Raw genomic sequence first — 24620 nt, forward strand, 5'->3', positions numbered from 1 at the left:
TTTGCTAAGCACAGTTCTACGCATGGAAGACAACAGCAGTGAACCAGACATATAAAGTACTGCCTTAGGGTAGCTTACATTTTAGTGAGGGGATGAGAAAGAAAAATAATAAATTTATCAGTCAGTTTCAGGTTGTGATAAGTACCATGGAAAAACAAACAAGGGAGTTCGCTGGTGGTCTAGTGGTTAGGATTTGGTGCTTTCACCACTGTGGCCTGGGTTTAATCCCTGGTCTAGGAATGGAGAACCCATATCAAACTGTTGCACACCGCAGCCACAAAATAACTAATGGTTAAAAGAAAGAAAAACAAAGAAAATAAAAAAATAAAAACACAAATGGGGGAGTTCCCCTTGCGGCTCACCAGGTGAAGAACCTGACTGGTATCCATGAGGATGCGGGTTCCATCCGCGACCTTGCTCAGTGGGTTAAGGATCCAGCATTGGCCCAAGCTGTGGCACAGGTCACAAATGTGGCTTGATCCGGCATTGCTGTGGCTGTAGCGCAGGCCGGCGGGTGCAGCTCTGATTCGACCCCTAGCTTGGGAACTTCCACATGCCATAGATGTGGCTGTAAAAATAAAAAAAGAAAAACACAAATGAGGGTGTAGGCAGAACCTCAGACACCTATGCAGGGCTACCAAGAGTCTCAATTTTATGATCTTAAAAGCCTATCTCTAAAAGAGTGACATAGTTTTGCTAATTTCTTGAATATAAGGTAATTTATTAACTTGTAAACATCGTTTTGAGTTCCTAACACTGATTGTGAGGGGCTGCAGTAGGACACTGGTCCCTGCTGTCCTCACCTTGGCCCCCTTTGAGGATACAGGGCAGCCGGATACAGTAGCAAAGCTGCTCACCCCTGGGAATTTTCCAGGTCATCCCCTCACTAATAGCGCAGTTTGACTCAGCATCTTTGGGCAGCATCTACAGCACCCTAGCACCATTCCTTCTTTAAATTAAAAAAATTTTTTTAAATGATTTTTATTTTGTCTGTTATAGTTGATTTACAGTGTTCTGTCAGTTTACTTTTTTTATGAAATAATTTAAAAACTATATGAGAGTTGCAGGAACACTATAAAGCCTTCCTTCATATCCTTCAACCCTACACACCCATACAGAGACATCTCTTCTTTCTCCCCCTGAATCTTTTGAGAGTACATTGCAAACAAAACAGCCCTTTACATCCTTCCCACCTGCCCGTCAGTTTCATCCAGATGCAATTGACAAAACTGTAAGATATTTAAAGTGGACGGTGTGTGATGGTTTGATACACGTATACACTGTGCACCCCAGGCTTTGTCTGAAATGACATGTTTGCTTGAGTCAACTGGCTTTGGTTTCGCATCCTGGAGACTCACCCATTCCTTGGATCGGCTTGATGGTGGAACTAGGCACAGAAGAAAAAGTCCCAAAAATCAGAGCACATGCCCTTCGTTCACCTGAACAGTGTTAGAGCTATAAAATCCTAGTGTAAATGTCACACTCCGCATCTGCTGTAATAATGAAAATTTCGACCAATGAAGCGTCAAATTGTGTGCTAACAAAGAGGAAAATGCTGAACAGAGAGGGCAGAACCTTGAGAATTCCTGCCCTTCCCCCTTAACTCAAGGTTGCTAGCTTCTCTCTGGTGCCAAGGGCACTGTTTTGGTTTCCACACTTTGATTTGTTTAGAAGGTGTCCACGCTTCCTGGATGGATTTTAAGCAGCGTTAAGTGTACACATCTTGGGCTGAGCTCCCTACTTGTACACCCTCTGCAAATATCCAGATATGAGAAGCAATGAAGACATATACCATCATTTCATTATGACCAAATGGATCCATGTCTTTTCTCATATTCTAGGAGGAAAAAACTCCCACACAAATGTTTAGGGTGTCATTCTGGCTACAGAATTAATTTTCCTAGAGTGCCAAAGTTTGGAAATGTAGTAGATGTGAATGCTTGACATCTTCCTGCTTTTGTGAACTGCCCGGAATTCTTTGTGAAGACTATTATGAGCAAAGAAGACCATCCTACTTGGAAAAAAGGAGGCAAATCAAATAAATACTACACTAACTCCAGGCCTTCAGTCTTTGTATAGAATCCTGTCTTTTCCCTTTGTGGCTATCAGACAGATATGATTAAATGCTTCATCTCTAAGTGGGTAAAGCCACAAATTACTGTAGAGTCCGTCAAAGCAAGAGTCTGTACAGATAACCTGCGTAATTTCGACAAATCCTTCAGGTGGTCAAACTTCAATTCACCAGTAATCTGTCAAATATAGGAAGATCATATTGATTCTTTTCTTTTTAGGGCCATACCTACGGCATATGGAAGTTCCCAGGCTAGGGGTTGAATCAGAGCTGCAGCTGGGCCTCCACCACAGCCACAACAATATGGGATTTGAGCTGCATCTGCGACCTATGCTGTAGCTTGCAGCAATAATGGATCCTTAACCTATTGAGTGAGGCCAGGGATGGAACCCACATCCTCAAGGACACTACGTTGGGTTCTCAACTCACTGGGTCACAATGGGAACTCCAATAGATTCCTTTTTAATAAACAGAGATGTTTAGTAGAATCTGTTAGTATGCCTTTGTACTTGGACTTCATCTTCTCTTTGAAAAAAAAGTGAAGTGAGGTTGAAAATATGCCTCAATATTTTTTAACAGAATGTTAAGTCCTTAAATTTAAACTTCAGTGTTATAGGGATATTCATCATTTTGATTTTTACTATTATCATTATTAAAATTTTTATAAAACCCTCTGAAAGACTAAAAAAATCTTTTTTTAAACATTATGCCATAGAAGACATGATTAAAATGACAAGTTTCCAAATAACATAAAAAATGCTCTTCCCCTTCATCCAAAGCAAATGCATTTTGCTCCTAAGAGATGTTTAATCCATTCCCTTTTTTGAGAAGAGATAGGAGGGGGATGAAAGGATTTACAGCTGGAATCGTCATTTAATGAAAGGCACATATTTGACTAGTGATTATAAAATAATTGCTGTAGCAATTTTGAGTTTAGACGGCAGCAGTGGGTTTTGATAGGAATGAAAAGCAAATTATATTTCTGTTAACATTCAAGGTTACCTCTCTGGGTCAGAATTCTTAAAAGTTACTCTTTATTATGCCACGGAAACAGTGGAACGCATGTTAAGAAATATTATCTATGTAAATGTGTATGAATATTTAGGCCAGGAAGCATCAGGTCTATATTTATACAGTAAATTTCTTTTCTTGGGGGGAGGGGGTGTCTATACCCAGGGCATGTGGAAATTTCTGGGCCAGCGATCAAACCTGTGCCACAGCAGTGACCCAAGCTGCTGCAGTGAAAACACCAGATCCTTAACCCACTGAGCCACCAGGGGACTCCTAGAGTAAATTTCAAACAATAGCTTAAGCTTTCATAAAACTTGTACAGAGAAGTTTATTTATTTATTCAGGTCTTTTTGTCTTTTTTGGGCCGCACTCATGGCATATGGAGGTTCCCAGGCTAGGGGTCGAATTGGAGCTGTAGCCACCAGCCTACGCCAGAGCCACAGCCACAGGGGATCCGAGCCGCGTCTGCAACCTCCACCACAGCTCACGGCAACACCGGATCCTTAACCCACTGAGAGAGGCCAGGGATCGAACCCGAGTCCTCGTGGATGCTAGTTGGGTTCACTAACCGCTGAGCCATGACGGGAACTCCACAGAGAACTTTAAAGTGCCTTCCACTCCCTTATACTCTTCCTCCATCACCCCCGACCCCTTCCATCAGAGAAAGTGTTCACACGAACAGTCACATTCAACTGCCACCACTGGATCAGTGGGGAGAGATGTGAGGAAAAGCCATTGCTCCTTTAAACTTTCAGCTCCCAGGTGCTTGCTTACTCCCCAGAAGCGCCTTTGCACTGCGAAGACCCGGGGGCCCGTAGATGAGCCAAGCTCTCCTTTAGGCCCCTTTCAGTTCCTTGGTGCACTTTCCTCTAGACGTCTCTTTCCTTGCTACCAGGGTGGTAATAATACTTTTGAGGGAAGTGAGGTTAAGAGGTGAGCATAGGCGAAAGGAAGGCTGTAAATATGCATGTTTCTCTTTTAGCTCCATGTGGTCCACCTTAACTCATCGGGAGGACACTTTGGGATTTTTTTAGATGAAGCTGCGGCAGAAAATAAAGAGTGTACATTTTTCCAGTCTCTCGCCCTCCCTCTCTGTCTTTCATGGACTTTATAGGGATAAAGGCGGGCCATGGTAGGTGGCTGGTTAAACGCTTCTGGATGATGGATTAGATCTCTCTTTGACTTAAGTGACTTCCTGGCCAAAGAGCATCCCTTCTGTTTTGCCAGAACAAGAATTAATGGGTATTTTTAAAATAAGACAGTAAAGGTTCAGAACTCCAAATGTCAGAATTTAATCAGAAAGCAGTTTCCAAGAAGTTCCTTCATTTTTTTTAAAGATAAAGAGTAAGTCATAATCATCAACTAACTGCTTTGGTTCCTTAGCCTTGTTGGCTGGTGACAGTTTTTTTTATCCCTCTCTAACTAATTAAGGAGATTCTGAAAACCCCAACCCTCTGGAAGCTACCTTATATGAGAGAACAAAGGGTGTTTTTGATCATGTTCAAACTCCAGGAAAATATCCCCTGAAGGCTATAAAAAAGGTTCCTGATTCTAGGGACTTTAAAACTGACATCAGGAAGAACAAATGGAAAAATTCCCTTACGAAGACTCACTGTGTTGTGAGCTAAGGATTGTAATTAACAACTCCTGTAGACCTAATAAATAACTTTAAAACTACCTATTGGGAGTTCCCATTGTGGCTTAGCAGGTAAAGAACCTGACTAGTAACCATGAGGATGTGGGTTCCATCCCTGGCCTTGCTCAGTGGGTTAAGGATCTGGTGTTGCCGTGAGCTGTGGTGTAGGTTGCAAACATGGCTCAGATCCCATGTTGCTGTGGCTGTGGTGGAGGCCAGCAGCTGTAGCTCCAATCTGACCCCTAGTCTGGGAACTTCCATATGCCGCAGAAGAAAAACAACAACAAAACCTGATGTCAGCAAGAACAAAAGGAATAATTCTCTTACAAAGAATCCCTGTGTGTTATGAACTAAGGATTACAATTAGCAACTTCTGGGAGTTCCCATCATGGCTCAGTGGTTAATGAATCCGACTAGGAACCATGAGGTTGCGGGTTCGGTCCCTGCCCTTGCTCAGTGGGTTAACGATCCGGCGTTGCCGTGAGCTGTGGTGTAGGTTGCAGTTGCGGCTCAGATCCCCCGTTGCTGTGGCTCTGGTGTAGGCCAGTGGCTGCAGCTCCGATTCGACCCCTAGCCTGGGAACCTCCATATGCCATGGGAGCGGCCCTAGAAAAGGCAAAAAGACAAAAAAATAATAATAATAATTAGCAACTTCTGTAGCCCTGATCTATAACTTTAAAAACTACTTATTGACTTTAAAGAAAAGTCCGGCCCCTAGACATATGTTATAACTTAGTATGTAACACCAGAGAATCCCAGGAAGGAAAACATGAGACTAGCCAGTGGTCTTGTTTAGCGCCACATAAAGTGGTAAGGACAGTAATTCTCAGCAGAGGGGTACTGAGTACCAGCTAATTAGAAAGTCAAGAAGGGAGTTCCCGTTGTGGCTCAGTGGAAATGAATCTGACTAGTATCCATGAGGATGCAGGTTGGATCCCTGGCCTCGCTCAGTGGATTAAGGATCCAGTGGTGCCGTGAGCTATGATGTAGGTTGTAGATGCAGCTCAGATCTGGCGTTGCTGTGGCTCTGGTGTAGGAGTGGCAGCTACACCTCAGATTCGACCCCTAGCCTAGGAACCTCCAAATGTTGCGTCTAAAAAGACACACACACACACAAAAAAAAAGTCAAGAAGGAATTGATGGATAATTGGCATTCTTGAACTTCAAACTCTGGGTACTTTTTTACTGCTAACAAGGAGAAAGCAGAGAACAGCCCATAGCTGACTGCTGGAGTTTTTCTAAATGTGCCCGGCACCAAGAGTGATGTTTTATAGGATGGAATAGAAGAAATCTGAGCACTGGGTGATGCTATCTAATTATAGAATTCAAATTACTTTAGAATCTTCAATGCACACAAACGAGGATATATAACATAGTCGCAATATGTCTCTTTATAAGCCATGTACTTGCATAATGAACCTGAGCCTTCAGAATTAGCATAGAAAGAACTACATGCGGTTCTTATGAAAATAAATAATAATCATGAACCAGGCAGAAACTGGACTCATACTGCTCTTTATTCAAATGGAAAAGCACCCTTCGAAACTGACAGATTTGCCAAACCATCCAATTTAATGTTGGAAACACTGCCTTGTTTCCCCTGAATTGTTAAACGGCTGTACTCAAAAATCCTGTCACTAAGGTTTAGCTGTACTCAATTTGCTTGTATAAAATATATAAAGACGTTTTTGATAAATATCTAAATGCATTAATGCTTTGAACCCTTTGCTGAAGTACAGCTGCTCCCGTATGAGGTATTTCATGAATTACCTAGTTCAGATAAAATTTGAATCATATTTTGAATTTCCTTCCTCCTTTAATTTTAGAATGCTTGCATCATTCTCAAATTCAGAGCTTCCAAATTTTGACGTTTTGGAATAAAGATGTTTGAAGATACTTCTCCGAAACGTTTGGCTGAAAAAAACAGGTGTCACTTATCATATTACAAGAATCCTAATCACCGCTTCCTATGGAAACAAAATCCCAGAATTTTACAAGAGTTCAATGGAAGTAAACCCAAGTTCAAAGAGACGAGAAGAAAGGAGTCATTTGTTATTCAGCATATATAAGATCTGCCCCAGCCATTGTGAACCACTTTGTTCTGCCGGGTTTGTCTCAGTAAAGGGATAGATGCTGCCATGAGAATCGTCCCCTGAAAACAGAGGTGGAAGCAAGTCAATGAGTGAGAGCTGATAGAAATTCAAGTCATTTTACAAAGGATTTGCACGCAAGACGAATTCTCACAAGTCGGCACACTTTTCAGAGGCTAGCTTTCATGAATATTGTTTGAACAAGTTGTGTAGAATGCAGCATTGATTTTTTTTTTTTTAACCAAGTTGGAACTCTTTAGGATCACCAAATAACAGGGTTCAAAAGCAAAACAGCTGAAAAATCCAACCGTCTGGTCTAACCTGGGATGCTCTGTCTCCTCACAGCCAACGCTCCATCAGGCGGCTTTGTCTGGCTGGCGGATTTAGTGTAGGGACTCTCATCTGCAAAGGTACAATGAAGGGTTTGGTTAATTTCCATCCAGTTGCTAATGTCGTGAAGATTTCTCAATGGATTGCAATCCTTCTGCCAGAGAGAGGTGATACGACACAACAGAAAGAGTCCGTAGACCTGGGTCCTAACCTTGGTTTAGCTGTGGGACAAGGTCAAGTCATTTCAAATGCTCGGAACATCAGTTTCCTTGCCTATGAAAGAGGGAGTGTCACCTCTTGAGATTGTCAGGATCAAGCTATAAGGTACCTGAAGGCATAGAATGGTAAGAAGTGTGCAAATAGAGGACACAGATTATTTGCCTGTCACCTATATTCATTGATGAAGAAGTATCAGCAAATATTAGTAATGGGGAGACAAAGAAGGAATAAAATGGCTCCATGGGTACTAGGAACAAACAGGTAGAAGAACAAGGGAAATGAAAAGAAATGTTATCTTTCAGATAAGCTGATGAACGGAGTATTAGTATTGCGGGGGAATAAAGACACACAGAATTAGTGGGTTCCTCTTGGAAGTGTGAACTGGCACCCAGGGCAAAATAAAGGGCCAGGGACATTCAGAGGAAGACCAGAGAAGCTGGGTTAAGAACAGGGAAGGGAGGATGGTTTGAGAAAAGAAGACATACACTGCCAGGAGCTGATTGGCCCTCTTGTTAAAAAGAGATGGAAATAACCTGCAGGACCATACAAAGAGCAACAGAAAAGACAGAAGGATTAAAGCCCAGTATATCTGTGACAGGCAAGAAGTGGGATAAGCAAAACACTAGGTGACAAAATCATACAAGTGAAGGATCCATCAAATTCTAAGTAAAGCGGAATGAGCAAAACACTAGGTGACGAAATCACACAAGTGAAGGATCCATCAAATTTGTTTTGGTTTGGTTTGAATCCAGGAAAGGATTTAATCTGGCTTAGAATACAGGAATAATGCTCTAGGATGGCAAATAGAAAGGAGAAGTCTTTCTAGTTTGCAGGTGACATTTGTAAAAGAGATGTCCTAGTGTCAACCTTCAACATTTTCAAGAATAGGATGTACCTGGCCTGAGTAGACATAATCTAAAATAATTAGCTGGTGGATCTACTCAAGCTTCATAACCCAAAGGTTACTTCTGGCTGCACTATCAGGTTGGTTCGTTGTGGTTGTTATAATAGGAAATCATTAAGGGTTAAAAAGCATTATATTGTGCATGGCAGACTATCAAATACAAGGAGGACTGAATTCAGCAACAGGAATTTGTCATCTGAAAACATTACTTCTCCCAACTAAGTGGTTTGTGTTGCAAAATTGAGACACTCGATTCCTCTTGAGGCTGTGCTCCTGGTTAAAATGATTCACGATTTCTTCATAAAACTAACAAGGTCTTTGTAAGTGACGACAAAACGAAAGATTAACACTGCTGTAAGCTGCAATTAACTTAAAAAATGGCAGTCATGCTGTTTCATGTTTATATTCCATTTGTCACACAATTCTTTTATTCTTCCAACCATAGAGATAAACTACCAACTTTCAGATACCAATATAATCGACACATCACTTTTGCTTATGAGGCAGTATCCTAGATCTTTGACTCTTCTCTTGGCAAATGCAATTCTGAGTATAATCACAAAGCACAAAACAAACCGCGAGCATTATGCTGCAAAAGTCTCCGTTTTGCCATACCGTTCCCACCTGCGAATTTGAGCTCTTTTCTCACACTGTTGATTTAATAACCAGGCAACACATTTTACATGGCACCTGTTAAAACAAACTTACCACATATGAAAATCTGGATTCTTCATAAAACCAATTAAAATGTATTTCCTTTTATTATCTACAACTTAGAAACTGTGTATTTATGAGTACAGAGCAGTGAGCCAGGAGATAAAGATCACAACAACCAGTTTCAGAGACAGCATCTTGGAAGCCCAAAGGCTTTCCTCAGTTTTCAATTTGCCGAGAGTCCAGCCAATTAAAGTCTTGGGTTGAATCCAGCATTGGATTTTCCTAAAGGGCAATAAGAGATTAGACCAGGAGTCTCAGGGTGTTTTGCCCTTGATGCTCTATTTAAAGGAGCCATTTCTTTAGAAATTTATCCAGTTTGCATAATTGAAGTAGTCAACCCTGGTAAAACTGTTTTCTCATTTATATTTGAAAACAATTTCCTTGATTTAGTGCTGAGATAGTCTGGTTATGCGCATCCTTAAAAGGCTGACACTGAATTATAGATGACCACCTGGCCAGTCTCTGCATCTCCATCCCCCAGCTCCCAACCTCACTCCCAGTATTAAGCGTGTCCTTACCGAGCATAGACGAAAGTAAACAATCATCTAGAACCAAAATGTGTATTGGTCAAAGGACCAGACTGAAATAAGTATGATATTATCTAAGACTAGCTTACTGAAGTCAATAGGGTGAAAGCAATAATTCCTAGCGGAAGGGAGGCAGCGTTTCGGCAACATTCATCATGAGAGTTAAGGAGAGCACAATAGAGCATCACTTGTTTTAAACCAATTTTAACACTTGTTTTAAAGAACCTTTTCCTAAGAATATCTCTTTTTTTTATAATGACTTTTTGTTTTTTCCATTATAGCTGGTTTACAGTGGTCTGTCAATTTTCTACTGTACAGCAAGGAAACCCAGTCACACATACATATTTACATTCTTTTTTCTCACATTATTTTGCTCCATCATAAGTGACTATATATAGTTCCCAGCGCTATACAGCAGGATCTCATTGCTTATTCATTCCCAAGGCAAAAGTTTGCATCTATTAACCTCAAATTTCTAGTCCATCCCACTCTCTCTCCTTTAATTTAAACTTCCAGGAGGCATCATGAGTCTGCTCTAAAACTATTTCCATCAGAAAATGAGCATCAACTCTCTTGATTCAAAGTCAACTTTCTTTTTTTTTTTTTTTTTTTGCTTTTTAGGGACGTACCTGCAGCATATTGAGGTTCCCAGGCTAAGGGATGAATCAGAGCCACAGCAGCTCAACCTACACCACAGCTCATGGCAAGACAACGCCAGATCCTTAACCCACCAAGTGAAGCCAGGGATCGAACCTGCCACCTCATGGTTCCTAGTCAGATTTGTTTCTGTGGCGCCACAATGGGAACTCCAAAGTCAACTCTTGATTCAAACTTTGGAAACAGACATGGAGGGAAGACACCGGATGAATGAGGGGCTGACGGCTCCGTGACAGGGTATTAAAGGACAAGAATGTCTGGGGTACATTGTAACCCTGGGGCAGAAAGTCATGGAGAACTGTGGAATCTTCCATTGTGGTTTTCTCCTGCATCCCTTAATGGACATTTGTGGATATATCACTAGGCTCTCATGATTATAAGTGATGATCCAGACCATCCTTTCTGTTCAGAGTCAGGACTTGAGGTCCACAGAGGTAAACCTGTAGAAGGACATGCACCAAGAATGAGTCTAGACTGAATTTCTTTTATTCCTATTTCTGCGTTCTTTCCTCCTTATGTTATTTCCTCTTGGACAAACAGTATGATTTGGTAGGTTATCAGGTGCACAGTGGTATCACATAGGTAAGTGACTGGACACTCCATTCCAGCAGACACCTGGCATCATGTAAGTCAGTTGCTTTGGAGAAACTTACAACAATGAGCAATCTTTGCCTACTCTTTTTGTGTGTACATATAAATCTCACTTTTCCTCCTCCATATATTTATTTGCCTAAAATAAGTAAACTTAAATTGTACTACAGAACCAACGGATACCTTTAAGTCCACTTTTTTGAAGGCAAAACTGTAAAATAAAATAAGTAAACTTAAATTTACTACAGAACCAACGGATACCTTTAAGTCCACTTTTTTGAAGGCAAAAAGGTAAAATAAATGACAATATAATTCACTGTTCCTCAGTAAAGGCCCCGAGAGGGTCAAGGAAGTATATATAAGATCTATATTCATATTTCTTTGATTTATCAAGGAGACACTAAATAGACTTTCAAATTTACGGAAAGTGAATTAAAAATTACAGAAGTGAATTAAAAATTGGTCAAGTACCAAAGAAAGGCACCAATCTATAGGTAATATCCCTAGAACTGTGCCTATCACATAGTATGCATTTATTAAATAATTGCGAATAGACAAATGACTTGTATTCAACTTTTCAAACCAGAGCATTTATTGTAAAAAAGCCACCTGAAGAAAGTCAACCATTTGTTATGAGCTACCCTCCCTCTTCCCTCTGATCTTCTTTCTCTAGGTTTATACACTATTCCTTTCAAAGTCACATCACTACATAGTGGCTATTAAATATTGCCTTATTGTATGTTAAAAATCTGTGACTCCTTGTAAGAGTAATTATTAAAATATATTACCTTTACTTTTCGCTCAGACTATAGAACCATTTATTGAACAACCTTTAAAACAATGCCTTTAAACAAAAGAATTCTGATTTTCATACCAGACTCCCAGCCTTGGACTTTTTTTAAAATTACTCAATGAATTTTATTACATTTTATAGCTATACAACGAACATCACAACCAAATTTTATCGCATTTCCATCCCAAACCCTCAGTGCATCCCCCCACCCCCAACCTGTCTCATTTGGAAACCATAAGTTTTTCAAAGTCTGTGAGTCAGTATCTCAGCCTTGGACTTGGATGGTGGATCAAATGAACAAGGGATCCTTATGGAAAGTCACAATATGGGCAGAGGAGGCATCCAGCCACTGCTTACTGAACTAAATGCCACAAGTAATCATTAAGGGCATCTCAGTGTATCAGAAATGCCAGCCTTTTAAAATGACATCTTAGCAGCTAGATACTCACTGTCACATATGATGGGCCCCTCATTTTTGCCATAGGGGCTGCATAACAAGAAAGAGAATGGGCCCCCTAAACAGTGACATCCCATGAGGCTACCGAAAATGCCCTCCATTAAATGCAGAATTGACACTGTGACAAAGGCACAGGATGGGCTTAGTCAGGCATATACTTAAAACAGAAGTGGAACAATGGGGGGGGACCATCTGTCCTTCTCATTCCCCTTAATTTGGCCTGTGTCCTTATAGCCAAACACAAGAGGGCAAAACACAGATCTTTTGTTTCGATTACACATTCCAAGTGAAGCTGATTTTCACAAACTTGGAAAGCAAACGGCAGGCACCTAAGAAGCAGTCTTCATTCTGCATCACAACCAAAGCCCATGTGGCAGCTGGGAGAATCCCATCTCGAGGAATGGACTCGCATCCCGTCCCCTCATGTCCTCATAACCTTGAATGGTTGCTTGCCTGGCATCGAGTAGTATCCACATGTCATCAGGCTGGTCCCTGCCTCCATCTTCTCTCTCTCCCATTCCCAGGGTCTGGGCTTCCCAGAGGAATCAGATAGGACTACAGTTTCAAGACTCTTGAGCTGTGTTCAGGACTTTGTTGAAAAAAAATTTAATTTCCTTTCACTGAGACTAATCAGTCTACTCGAAACAATTCCTAGCGACTAATTATGCACAATTGAGGCAGCTGCTAAGCCAGCAGATCCTTCAACTTCTTGATTAGGAAAAAAAGGCACTGTGCAATTAAACACTATGACCATCTCCTAGCAGTGGGGAGACAGCTCACGGAGCAACATTCATGCTCATCGTTACGAATGCAGAAGAAAACTGGTTTTCATGAATGAACACAATGAAATCCATCGTGAAGGAAATAATCAGTCCCTTGAATTCAATTACATTCCACAAATTGTAGTGCCTACTATGTGTAAACTAAGAATTGAAGTGGATAGAAGATAATAAGACTTGAAGTGGAACGGTGATGGAGGAATCCTGATTATTCATAGGTTTGAGACTGGAGCCTATACTTCATTAGCTGAAGGGGAGATAAGCATGAGCTTAGGGCACCGGTGGAGGAGGGCCCAGGAGGAGAAAGGGAGTTCCACTGCAATGAATTTATGCAGAATTTCACAACCAGAACAATTAAGAAACAGGTGATGTTAGTTTTTCAGCTAACCTGGAAGTTTTGCATGTGCAGGACCATAGTCTTTCTAATACTTGGGTCCTTGTGAACACTTCTTCCAGCCTGGCATGAACATATTACAGGTTGGCTGATTCTCTCTTTTGAGTTCAGATTGCTGCCTTTCTGGTTTGATGGCACACTCTAAAATTTAAGCAAGATTTCCTGAAGGATAGCCATTAGAAGGTTTTGATGAGAGAACCTATTCTCTACTTATTAAACAATGTATAACTATAAGCACAGGGCCCTGAATTATGCAAAGAAATGCAAACTCAGTGATATGATCAAATATTCCTCTGCAATTCTGAAATAGTTCTTAATTCCTGATGAAAATTTTTTTCTAGGGCCCCATGAAAAGTACATGCATCTCCTAGAGTCAGAGGCTTTGGGGACCTGCAGAGGCTTCAGCTCTATTGCTTTGGCATAAATTTTTGAGAACGAATTAATTTCATCTCCTGCCTTAATGGCATAAAGTGGTTCACACAACTCGGTTTAAACCAGAAGGGAACAAGAATAATGTGAACTAGAAAGCAGGAAGCAGAGGCAGCCTGCTGCTCTGCTCCACCACAGTCTCCTTCCTATTAAGAGATGAATTCCCCCGTTCAAACCTTCTGTGGTCCCCCCCTCTTTTGTTATTTGTTTTGCATCTATTTAGCATCAGTGCCTATCCTGGACTCTGCAGGTTTCCTTACAGTTTCCTAATGCAGACACTGAAGTGCTCTCTATTCTTAAAGGGGACAAGGTCTTTTACTTTTGAACATTAAAAAAAAAAAATCATCCAGACAGAGCATGGTTCATTTTAAAAACAAATGTATGGTGGTTTCTTCATACATAAGAATGACAGACTGTCCTCTTAAATTACAGTAATCACATCACATCACTGTTTTCAGGCATTAAATATTACCGCTAAAAAGTACTGACCACACAGCCCATATTGCTGTAAGGTGTCTTCTAAGACCACCTTTCTCCAGCACTGCTCTGTTATCTAATGATTTGCTACCCAAAATGAGGTCCACAGACAAGCAGCATGGGCATTACCTGGGGATTTGTCAAGAATGGAGGATCTCAGGCCCCATTCCAGACCTAAGCAACCAGAGCTTACATGTAACAAAATCTCCAGGTGATCTGCCCGCACATTAAAGTCTGGAAAGACCTGCTGCAATCGATTCATCCAACAGCAAAGGCACAGGCAGTGAGGATACTTCTCTCCTGACTGTCACCTGCTTGTGGCAGTGGTAGAATGGCTTTCATACTATCCCCAGCCCTCAAAGACTAGAATTATCAAGTGGGTTATAGAATGGCGTTCTCAATTGGAGAGGAAACTCTTGCAATGCTATGGTTTTGTGTGAATCCTATCTTCTCTTGATCCACTTTAAACCCTTTTACAGCCTTAACATGGGTGATTTATGGAGATAACTGGACACAGTGAAGGGCAGATTACCTGGAGCAGTTGATTGTAATAATAATCTATTTGTCAATTTACATTTTAAAATAGAGAAAATAGCACTGAGTTACCATCCCATGGCTGGTAAAGAACAACTGAAAATGAAAACATATGTCCTGCCTCATAACAGGGACAAGCAGGAGCATCTTCCGTGGTACTACCTCCTTAAACTCTTCTGCTTCAGACACGAGGTCACTTCCGTGCATCCGCAAGGAAGGTCCCCAAGCACAGACCCTGACCTATGACCTTCACATGGGGTTAAATAGGACTGCTGTGGTCCTCAAGCATCTGGTCAACCTCATGGAAGTGGTCTGTGCTCAACGGTGCTGCTCCATGTTTCCTGCAGGCCTTTTGAAAGAGTAATATCTCAAGCCAGGTTAATTTGTAAATCCTCTCTGAAATTAATGAGCATGAAATTGCACATTTTCTGCCTCTGGCATTCCTATTGCTTGAGCATCTGAATCACAAATGACAGCTCCTCTGCGTCTTCCTAGCATTGTTTCCAGCAAGGACAGATGAGCAAGAGTCATGGCAGTCACGGACCGGCCTCCTCATCAAAAATATCTACAGAGATGGACTTTGTGCCATAAGACTAATTTTCATTATCATGTCAGACCCCAATCTAAAGCTTTAAAAATCTTAAAGTTCAGGACAGCTTCTATATTTTCTGTATCTAAGAAGGCCTATCTGCTTCACGTCTTGGGTTTGAACATCAAATACATTCCCCATACTTCCATACTGTGAAATACACATAGGTTCACTAAGTTCTAAGCATTAAAATAATAACCTGGTAAAAAATATGAATTACTTGAGGGTAATGAGTACTGGCTATTTAAAACCACAATTAATTCATATTTTAAAAGTGAACCATTCTTCAGGAAAAAGTATTTGTGTGGGTATAAACAAGCTAAACCACATCACAGTATTCTTGGAGGGTCATAAGAATTGATAATTTTATGTAAGAGCAATTAGACCTGAATAGTAGGATCAAAAGAAATAAATAAGACATTTGGAGAAATTAAGGTTCCTCTCCCCATTTTTGACCAAGGCAAAACACAAAGTTAAGAGCTTACTTTGATACATACTGATCACAATTTAGACTGAAGTAAGTTTTGTGGACAAAAATTAAAATAGTACATAGATTTTCCTAAGACAACTGGTGAAAAAATGTTAAGAATGTCTTCAATGAAAAGATTGATTTTTTTTTTTTAACATTCCAATAAGAATGATCACAGCCTCAAAACCGGATCTTTTAAATGACTGTATTTCTTTATAACTTAAAGCACATCTTTTTTACTACCTGTCTAGAATTTTTCTTTTTTTTAGTATTTCCAACATAACCTGTAGAGAAAAAGATGGAACTGTCTATAAAATCAGGACTATCCAAGAACTCATCTTTTACATAAAATAACTGGCAACAATTTCTACATTTAGAAAATTTCAATATGCTAATTTCTAGAATGGGATTGAGATTGACGGAAAAATAAGAGGAAGCAAGATGACTTTAAGAGGTGAGAATCTCGTGCCTGCGTGTGCAGGAATGCTGGATGCCATCAGAAGAACGATTCACATTCACGTGTATCTGTGAAGTGAAGCATTCTTGTCCGCATTTGATTATATTGAAAATAGCCTTTAAAGCCCTCACCGGAGAGTCAATGACATGATGAAATTTTATAATGAAGTCTACTTTCCAACTTGGTTCAGCAGCTGAGTATTTTTTCTTCTTTTCTTTCCCCTGTTAACCAAGTGTCGTGTAAACGGAAAACAAATGTCAACCTCTGGAAAATTACTTTATACAAATAAATGATCAGATAGTCATTACTGCTAACAAATTCCTAATGAAACTGGAAAAATAAATGTTACCACCATTGTCGAGACTCAGTTTCCAATGTACGAGCTGAAAAATCTGTCTCTTTAGCACCTTGGAGTAAGAGAAAAGGCAAAATGAATATATTGATACATTTAAAACTCTGAGTAAGGAGTTCCCGTCATGGCGCAGTGGTTAACGAATCCAACGAGGAACGATGAGGTTGCGGGTTCGATCCCTGGCCTCTCTCAATGGGTTGAGGATCCGGCGTTGCCATGCCTGTGGTGTAGGTTGCAGATGTGGCTCGGATCTGGTGTTGCTGTGGCTGCGGTGTAGGCCGGCAGCTATGGCTCGGATTGGACCCTTAGCCTGGGAACCTCCATATGCCGTGGGTGCAGCCCTAGAAAAGGCAAACACACACACACACACACACACACACACACACACACACACACACACACACACACACATCCCTGAGTAACATTTGGGAGCTAGAAGCAAAGATTATTTTCCCCAGGGTCGCTGATCTGACTGCAGAACAAGGACCATATATGCACCAAAATCCACTGTGTAACTCCCACCTCCCTCCTTCATGGCTGAATGTGCAGTGGTTTTAGAAATAATCCTCCACAGAATGTTCCCAAGATGCTGAGAAAAGTGACACTTTTGGGGGATGTCTACTTTCATTACTAATCAAAACACTGAAATGAGATGAGACTTTGTGGAGAAAGTAGAGAAAATAGATTAAGAAGAAATCACTTTCTCTATGGAGAAAGTAGATTAAGCCAAAAGTTCTCAGAGAGCAAAGTAGATGGAAAGAAAACTAAACCTCAGATTGAAGCCCTGGGTGGTACATAATGGATATAAGTTACATGAAGAAGAAAGGATACTTAACCAGAAGACTTTTTATGTCAATAATATTAATGATACTATACAATGATAGCTAATACCTACTGAACACTCACTCACTCACTCACTTACCTATGTTTATCTTTTTTCTCCTCAACAACTCAATAACATTTAAAATTGCCCCCCAAAAAGATACATTCATTTTACAAAAGGAGACCTGGTTTTAAGAAAGAAATGGCCATTGTGCATGCTAAACAGATTCCACCGTGAATTTTAAAAAGCACTATTACATAGAAGCTGAGAGCAGTGTGGGGGTACCACGTGCCTAGCACTCTGCTTAGTACTTCGTATACATTATCAATACTCATGACAATGTAATTTCGCAGATACAATTACATGTCTTAAAATATGAGGATACAGAGTCTTACAGAGATGTAATAACATGCCTCAATATTCCCAGGAAGCAAAGTGAAGAAATAAGGCTTTAATTTCCATGCTTTTTATCACTAGGATATACTATTTACCGCCCCCCCCCCTTTTTTTTTGGTCTTTTAAGGGCCACACCTGCAGTATATGGAGGTTCCCAGGCTAGGGCTCGAATTGGAGCTGTAGTTACCAGCCTATGCCACAGCCACAGCCATGCCAGATCTGAGCCATGTCTGCATCCTGCACCACAGCTCATGGCAACACCGGATCCTTAACCCACTGAGCAAGGCCAGGATCGAACCTGCGTCTTCATGGATGCCAGTCAGATTCGTTTCTGCTGAGTCACGACAGGAACTCTTATTTACCCAAATTTGATTCACATCCTTTTTTATAATGTTGTGTGTGTGTGTGTGTGTGTGTGTGGTGTATAAGGAGAGGCGCACTTTCATGTAGGAGTCATGGCGGAATGTATTCTGGGTGACTATATAGACCATATATCACTGATACAAGATAGGGACTTAGGTCTGCATTTGAAGATTTCCTAAAATTTCAGTTTAGAAAAGAATGTAGCATTTCTTCAAGATTGCAGATCCAACTTCCTTGTCATGAATTCCTGGTTTACTTTATGATACGATTCAAGCTTTTTCCCAGGTACATAAAAGAATCCCTTGAAAGAATGCTTTTTAAAAAGCCAAGAAGCTTCAACTATTTTAGGAGATGAAATCTGGATGAATTTCTTTAACTCCTCCTCTATGCCCATCATTCTCACCGAGAGAGCATTTATTTTATTTATTTATTTATTTATTTAGTCTTTTTGCCTTTTCTAGGGCGACTCCCGTGGCATATGGAGGTTCTCAGGCTAGGGGCTGAATCGGAGCTGTAGCCACCAGCCTACAGCAACACGGGATCCGAGCTGCATCTGTGACCTATAGCACAGCTCACGGCAACGCCAGATCCTTAGCCTACTGAGCAAGGCCAGGGATTGAACCCGCCACCTCATGGTTCCTAGTCGGATTCGTTAACCACTGTGCCACGACGGGAACTCCGAGAGAGCATTTATGAACTGGTTCCCACAAATGGTTAATCATCTTAAAATAAATAGTGGGACCCTCTCTTTTCTCTTTTAGCATCCCAGACAACATGTTCAGAGCCTACTGGTTACAGTATTTCCAACCTTTCATTAGTGTTCATGCAGCTGGGGGTAAAATGAATCTTGGACCAGGCGATATGAAGCAAGGCAATGAAGAAAATGGGGGGTGACTTGTGCGTTTGGAAAAGGAGATCATTGAATCTATCCTTCTTCTCCTTCTGGCTCTGACAGCCCACCCTACAAACAGCCAGACTCCAGAACAGGGGGCCTACAGTCTCAGATCTCCGACTCAGGAAGGGCTCTGGGCAGCAGGGTTACTGGGCAGACAGGGGCAGATGCTTCGCTAGACTTGAGAATTTCACAGAGACCTTTTGGGAACCAGGTGATTAACACCCATTCGTCTTTGCAAGACCGTCATCTCTTTTGGCCTTGACTCATCTCAGGACCTATTTGGAACTCTTTCTGGATAATTTTTAGTTTTGAAAATGTTGAGATTTAAACCTACATTCGAAGGGTGAGTCAGCACTGTTATATACAATTATTTATTTATCTATTTATTTGGGCTGTACCTGAGGTTACGGAAGTTCCCGGGCTAGGGGTTGAACTGGAGCTACAGCTGCCAGCCTACACCCCAGCCACAGCAACGCAGGATCCAAGCCACATCTGCGGCCTACACCACAGGTCAAAGCAACGCCGGATCCTTAACCAACTAAGCAAAGCCAGGGATCGAACCCGTGTCCTCATGGATACTAGTCAGGTTCATTACCACTAAGCCACAATGGGAACCCCAAATATACCATTTTTAAATTGAAGTCTAGTTGATTTACAATGTTGTGTTAATTTCTGCTGTACAGTGATTTTATAAATACACACACACATACACATTTTTTCTAAAATATTCTTTTCCATTGTGGTTTATCACAGAATACTGAATATAGTCCCCTGTGCTATACAGTAGGACCTTTTTTTGTCATGTACTATTTTAGAACCAACACCTCCTTGCACCCAGGGTGAGGAGTAAGAACCACACTTAGATGCCTTGGGAATAACATATTTCATACATATGCCTGGAGTTGTCACATATTTTGCTTTATTAATTCATTGCTAGGTCAAGCAATAGCAGATGACTGCTTACCAAACAGATGACATGTTTTTAATGCATGATTAAAGCAGGATTTACCATGACTGTCAGAAGCCAGAGAGTTTGTGATTTTCATTATTTAAAGCTGTACTTTGGAGACACTCTGGGTTTAGAGGAAGAGGCAGTGATCATACAGACGAAACCTTACCAGGGTGTTAGACTAGAGATAATTTTTGGAAGGAAAACAAAATCCATTTTTAATACACTAGCATCTTACTCTAATGCAATTTTCATAGTTCATACTGTATTGCCATTTACTAGCTGTGTGACTTTGGATGAGTTCCTTCTCTCCAAGCTTCAGTTTTCTCACCTAAATGGAAATAGTACTTACCTCGCATAATTGCCAAGAGGAGTGAATAAAATAGTGTCAATAAAACACCAGGACCGGCAGAGTCCCAGAGGTGGTGGTTCCATCCCTTTACCTGGTGGGACAGGAAGCTGAGTGATAGACCAGGGTTAACAGGGACCCCACTGCAAAGAATACAGGTTCCTTGGGGTTCCTGTTGTAGCTCAATGGGTTAAGAACCAGGAAGATGTGGGTTCGATGCCTGGCCTTGCTCAGTGGGATAAGGATGTGGGGTTGCAGTGGCTATGGGATAGGCCAGGTGCTGCATCTCTGATTTGACTCTTTTGAGCAGAAATGTACTTCTACAGCCAGAGATATCATCACCCCCATTTTTACAGGTGAGAAAACTGAATCTCAGTGAAGATAAAAGCATGCCAAAGGCTAAATAGCTAAAAAGTGGCAGAGACATGATTTCAACCCAGGTCTGCCTGACAGCAAAGACCATTCATCTCCCAATATTGCCACACTCCCTTCATAAAGAGAGTCTGTATGACAAACAACACTTAGTGGAGAGGAAAGTCTGTGTGGACATGACAAACCATTCTGAGTATTGCCCAAACCTGTCCTTCCACTTTCTATCATAATGAAGACTCAGACACTTGACACACGTTTTTTTCAAGGCTACTGCCAGTTGCTGAGTTTTTAGTTGGAGAAATTCACTGATATTAAACGGTCTGTTACGACTCAATCTGTCAATGGCAAAATAAAAATTAAAACCCAGGTATCTAGATTTAATAGTCCAAAGGTTATCAAATTATCTTCATTCACTTCTAAGACAAATTATTCAGACATACAATTTCCTCACGAATTACTTGCTTGTCTAACTCTCCTTGGGTTGTGTCTACTTCATCAACTTCACTACTTTTTCCCATAAATCTTGCCTGAACAAAGAGTTCAGCTTTTATAGTTAATTAGGACAAACAAGAAAAGTGCTATTCAACTCCACAAAATGTGAGTGTTTAATTTCGAACTGATTTTGTAGCATTATATGCAATAGCACTCTTCCAATTTTCCAATTAACAAACATCTAGAATAAAAGGAACCGCTCCTTCTATCACCGCTTGTCAGCTTCATTACTGAATTTTGGGTCTGTTTTGGGACACTTCAATCATGAAAGTAATCACGTAAAACTATATTGGAGCCTATTAGCAATAATACCTCAGAGGAGGTTCATTTAGGATAACGGAAACTGTCTCTGACTCATTCTCATCTGCCATGTAATTCGCCTTAAGGTATTTTAAAATCGTACTGTCAATTATCAAAGCTTTAGATGGGTACTCCTCGGCATTTCACTCTGAGCCACAGTCTATCTTGAAACAGATACACTTTACGAAACCCAATACTGGCATGCAAATCACTCAGCATTTTTCAGTGTAAACATTGTTTACAATTTCTAGATCAGTGTACATCAATGCTGAAAAGAAAAAACCCAGAAGTATACACACATGTATAGACATACGTACACATTTCATAGATACAGTCATCCATATATGTTTACCAGCACTAGGAGAATAAGTACATGTATGAACAGGAGATCTAAAAAAATCTCTTAACCCCAAGACATCGCTCTTCTCCTCTCCTGCAGGGCAAAATACACTGGGGGAAACTTGAAGATCACCGTCTTTGGATAGTGTCTTCTTTTTGTTTTTAAGGGCCTCACCTTTGGCATATGGAAGTTCCCAGGCTAGGGGTTGAATTGGACCTGCAGCTGCTGACCGATGCCATAGCCATAGTGATACCAGAACTCAGCCCTATCTGGGAACTACGCCACAGCTTGTGGCAACGCCAGATCCTTAACCCACTGACTGAGGCCAGGATGGAAGCTGCATCCTCATGGCTACAACTTGGGTGCTTAACCCACAGAGCCACAACGGGGACTCCTATCCGGTGACTTCTTATTTAGCCTTACAGTAGCATGACAAGGAGCTTAGAGCTAACGATACAGCCCAAGATGGAAAAGCTTTTGTAATATTCCAGAAATGTCAACTTGTAGAAAAGATAGGCAAATGTGTACTTGAATTTATAGAATTCATAGACTTTGGAATTCTACATTTAGGATTGCCACATTCTAGCAAAAGATGCTTTCAGAGAAATTGTAATTTTGCCGGGAGACAGCTTACAAATATGTAACGAGAGGCTTTTGTAGAAGAACAGAGGCGCTATGGGAGACATGAGTTAATCTCAGCGGTCCAAAGTGAGTAATTCAAGCACAGCACAGCAGACACCGAAGAGGTGGACGTGGTTACCATTTCACATGCACGCTCCAGATACCTGCTGTAGAAAGCAGCAGCTTAGCAAGGTTATGCATGTCTGTGTAGATCTATTGAATAGCCTGGGAACTGATTTCCAGTGGAGCCTGCTTGCACACTTCTCCACTGTATAAACAGCAGCCTTTATTCGCTTCTACTTTGCTTAAGACAAGCTTAACAAAACATTTGATATGTATTGTGATAGAAAGAGTAAACAACACATAATAGCTATTCTGGGTACCATAAAGCTCAGACATTTGCTTCTTTCACAATTAGGGATATATTGCAAGTGTTTGTGCATTATCTGAAAACCGTCACATTTATGTAAACAGACATAATAAAACTGAAATATGTAAGCACTGCTGGTGCTACTCCTGTCAGCATCGTCCCTCTAGGAAACAATTTCAAGGGGGTAACTTTTAAAAATTCTGATTATTAGAGACTTTGGCTCAAAATCTATTAGGTCAAAAATTCTTTGTTAAATCAAGGAGAAAGTTTTGCCACCTTTGTTAAATGTCTACGACCTTAATTAAAAAAAAAAAAAAAAGATGTTAAGCTAGTTGGAGAAATACCAGAGAGCTTCAAGCAACCTGCGTAATTAAACCATCTTTTTTCCATTTCCTTTATCTTTTATGCTTTGGACCCCAGCATTTTCTTCTCGTAGTGCATGTTTTTGCGTAACTGGGATGAGGCAGAAAGCAAAGGCTGAACTCTCATCCTATGAGCGCTCAGAATGACTTCACGGCGAGCTGCTCTGTGAATAACATCTGCCAAACTTCAGGATCTCTTATTATCTAGATGGTGAATCACGTGGTCCCTTACACGTTTTATAAACATAAAGGAGGCATGCATTTACCACGTCTGTTTTTCTGCCATAGGCCCATTAGAAACAGGTGAGAGAGGCAACTCTATTCTTCTAAAGCTTTATTTCTTCAAGTTTATAGCAACGGAGCATGTGGTACTATTACTTCTATCACATGCATGTGATGTCAAATGATTCTTGGCTAGGATGACCACAAGCAACTCCAACAGGAATGGGGGATCTTTTGCAGAGAGTTAACATGGTAACGTGGAAAGGACTCAGGCTTTCTATTCATAAGATGTTTGAAACTTGGTTTCTCCACTGGCTTTGGGTAAGTTACAAAAGCCTTGGTTTCTCATTTCTTAAATGGGGAATAACAATATCTATTTTTTAAACTCGAGGGGAGAATCAATTGTGAAAATGCATGTAAAGACCTTGGTATATAGCATAGGCTCAATAATACTAGCTTTTCATGCTATGTTGGCCTGGTATGATTTCATGGACCTCTTGGGCATTTGCTACGTGTTAATTAATCCTATTCGGTCAAAATAAAAATCATGTGAATAGAGATTTTTTTACAGCCTGGAATTTTTTTCACAGGTTTTTTGGTTTTGTATGAGGGAAAAACAGAACCCAAAAACACAGAAGAAAACCACTGCTATTCACACATAATTGAATTCATTAGAGATGAGTTCTGAGAGGCCCAAAAATGGCTCCTTAAAAACTTAGTAATCTAAAAAATACACATGAAACCTATTAAGTATAAAACATGTCTTTAAACTGTTATATGGTAAATCCTCCCGGAGGCATAACTCAGTCCCCTAAACCAGACACATCAGGTGGGCAAATCCAATTCTTTTATGGTACTAGGATATCATTTATTAAATTACCACTTTGATAGCGCCCTGGTGGCCCTAGAACCAATGCTCCCTGTAAAGGTTTAAGTTAGAATGAGGGGGATGATTTGCTCGTCTGATTCTTTATGCATAATTACCACTATCTGCACAAATCTGGTTTGTATTTGTTCCACTAAATACCTCCAATAACATCATCTTGTAGACAGTCCACCTCTGAGATGCACACTCTGTCTACACATAGAAAGTTTCCTACGTGTTCCAATTCAGTTCAGATTTTTAATTAAATTCGATAGCAAGGCATCCACAACTTTTGGATGGTGAATATACACTAGTCTCCTCGATTTACATGATAAATGATGACAAAGGACAAGGTGGAATCCTCATCCAGTTTGGCCACACATTTGTAAACAAAGAACGTTTAAATTTCTTCCTATAA

At 40.6% G+C, this 24620-nt stretch overlaps 1 protein-coding gene across 50 annotated transcripts in view; it reads right to left on the bottom strand.

Annotated features, from left to right (window-relative positions):
• GRIP1 (glutamate receptor interacting protein 1) overlaps nt 1-24620 on the bottom strand; it is a 766103-nt gene that overhangs the window by 220669 nt on the left and 520814 nt on the right. For all 50 annotated transcript variants that reach the window (XM_084956272.1, XM_021092918.2, XM_084956287.1 and 47 more), the window contains exon 2: nt 7130-7210. In XM_084956272.1, coding sequence (XP_084812398.1) covers nt 7130-7210 — 81 coding nt within the window. The remainder of the gene's footprint in view (nt 1-7129; nt 7211-24620) is intronic.

This window comes from Sus scrofa, chromosome 5 (genome assembly GCF_054392235.1).
Source record: "Sus scrofa isolate SSC_HxYL_T2T_F1_AM1 chromosome 5, Sscrofa_HxYL_maternal_Yorkshire_Landrace_v2.0, whole genome shotgun sequence".
Lineage (NCBI taxonomy): Eukaryota > Metazoa > Chordata > Mammalia > Artiodactyla > Suidae > Sus > Sus scrofa.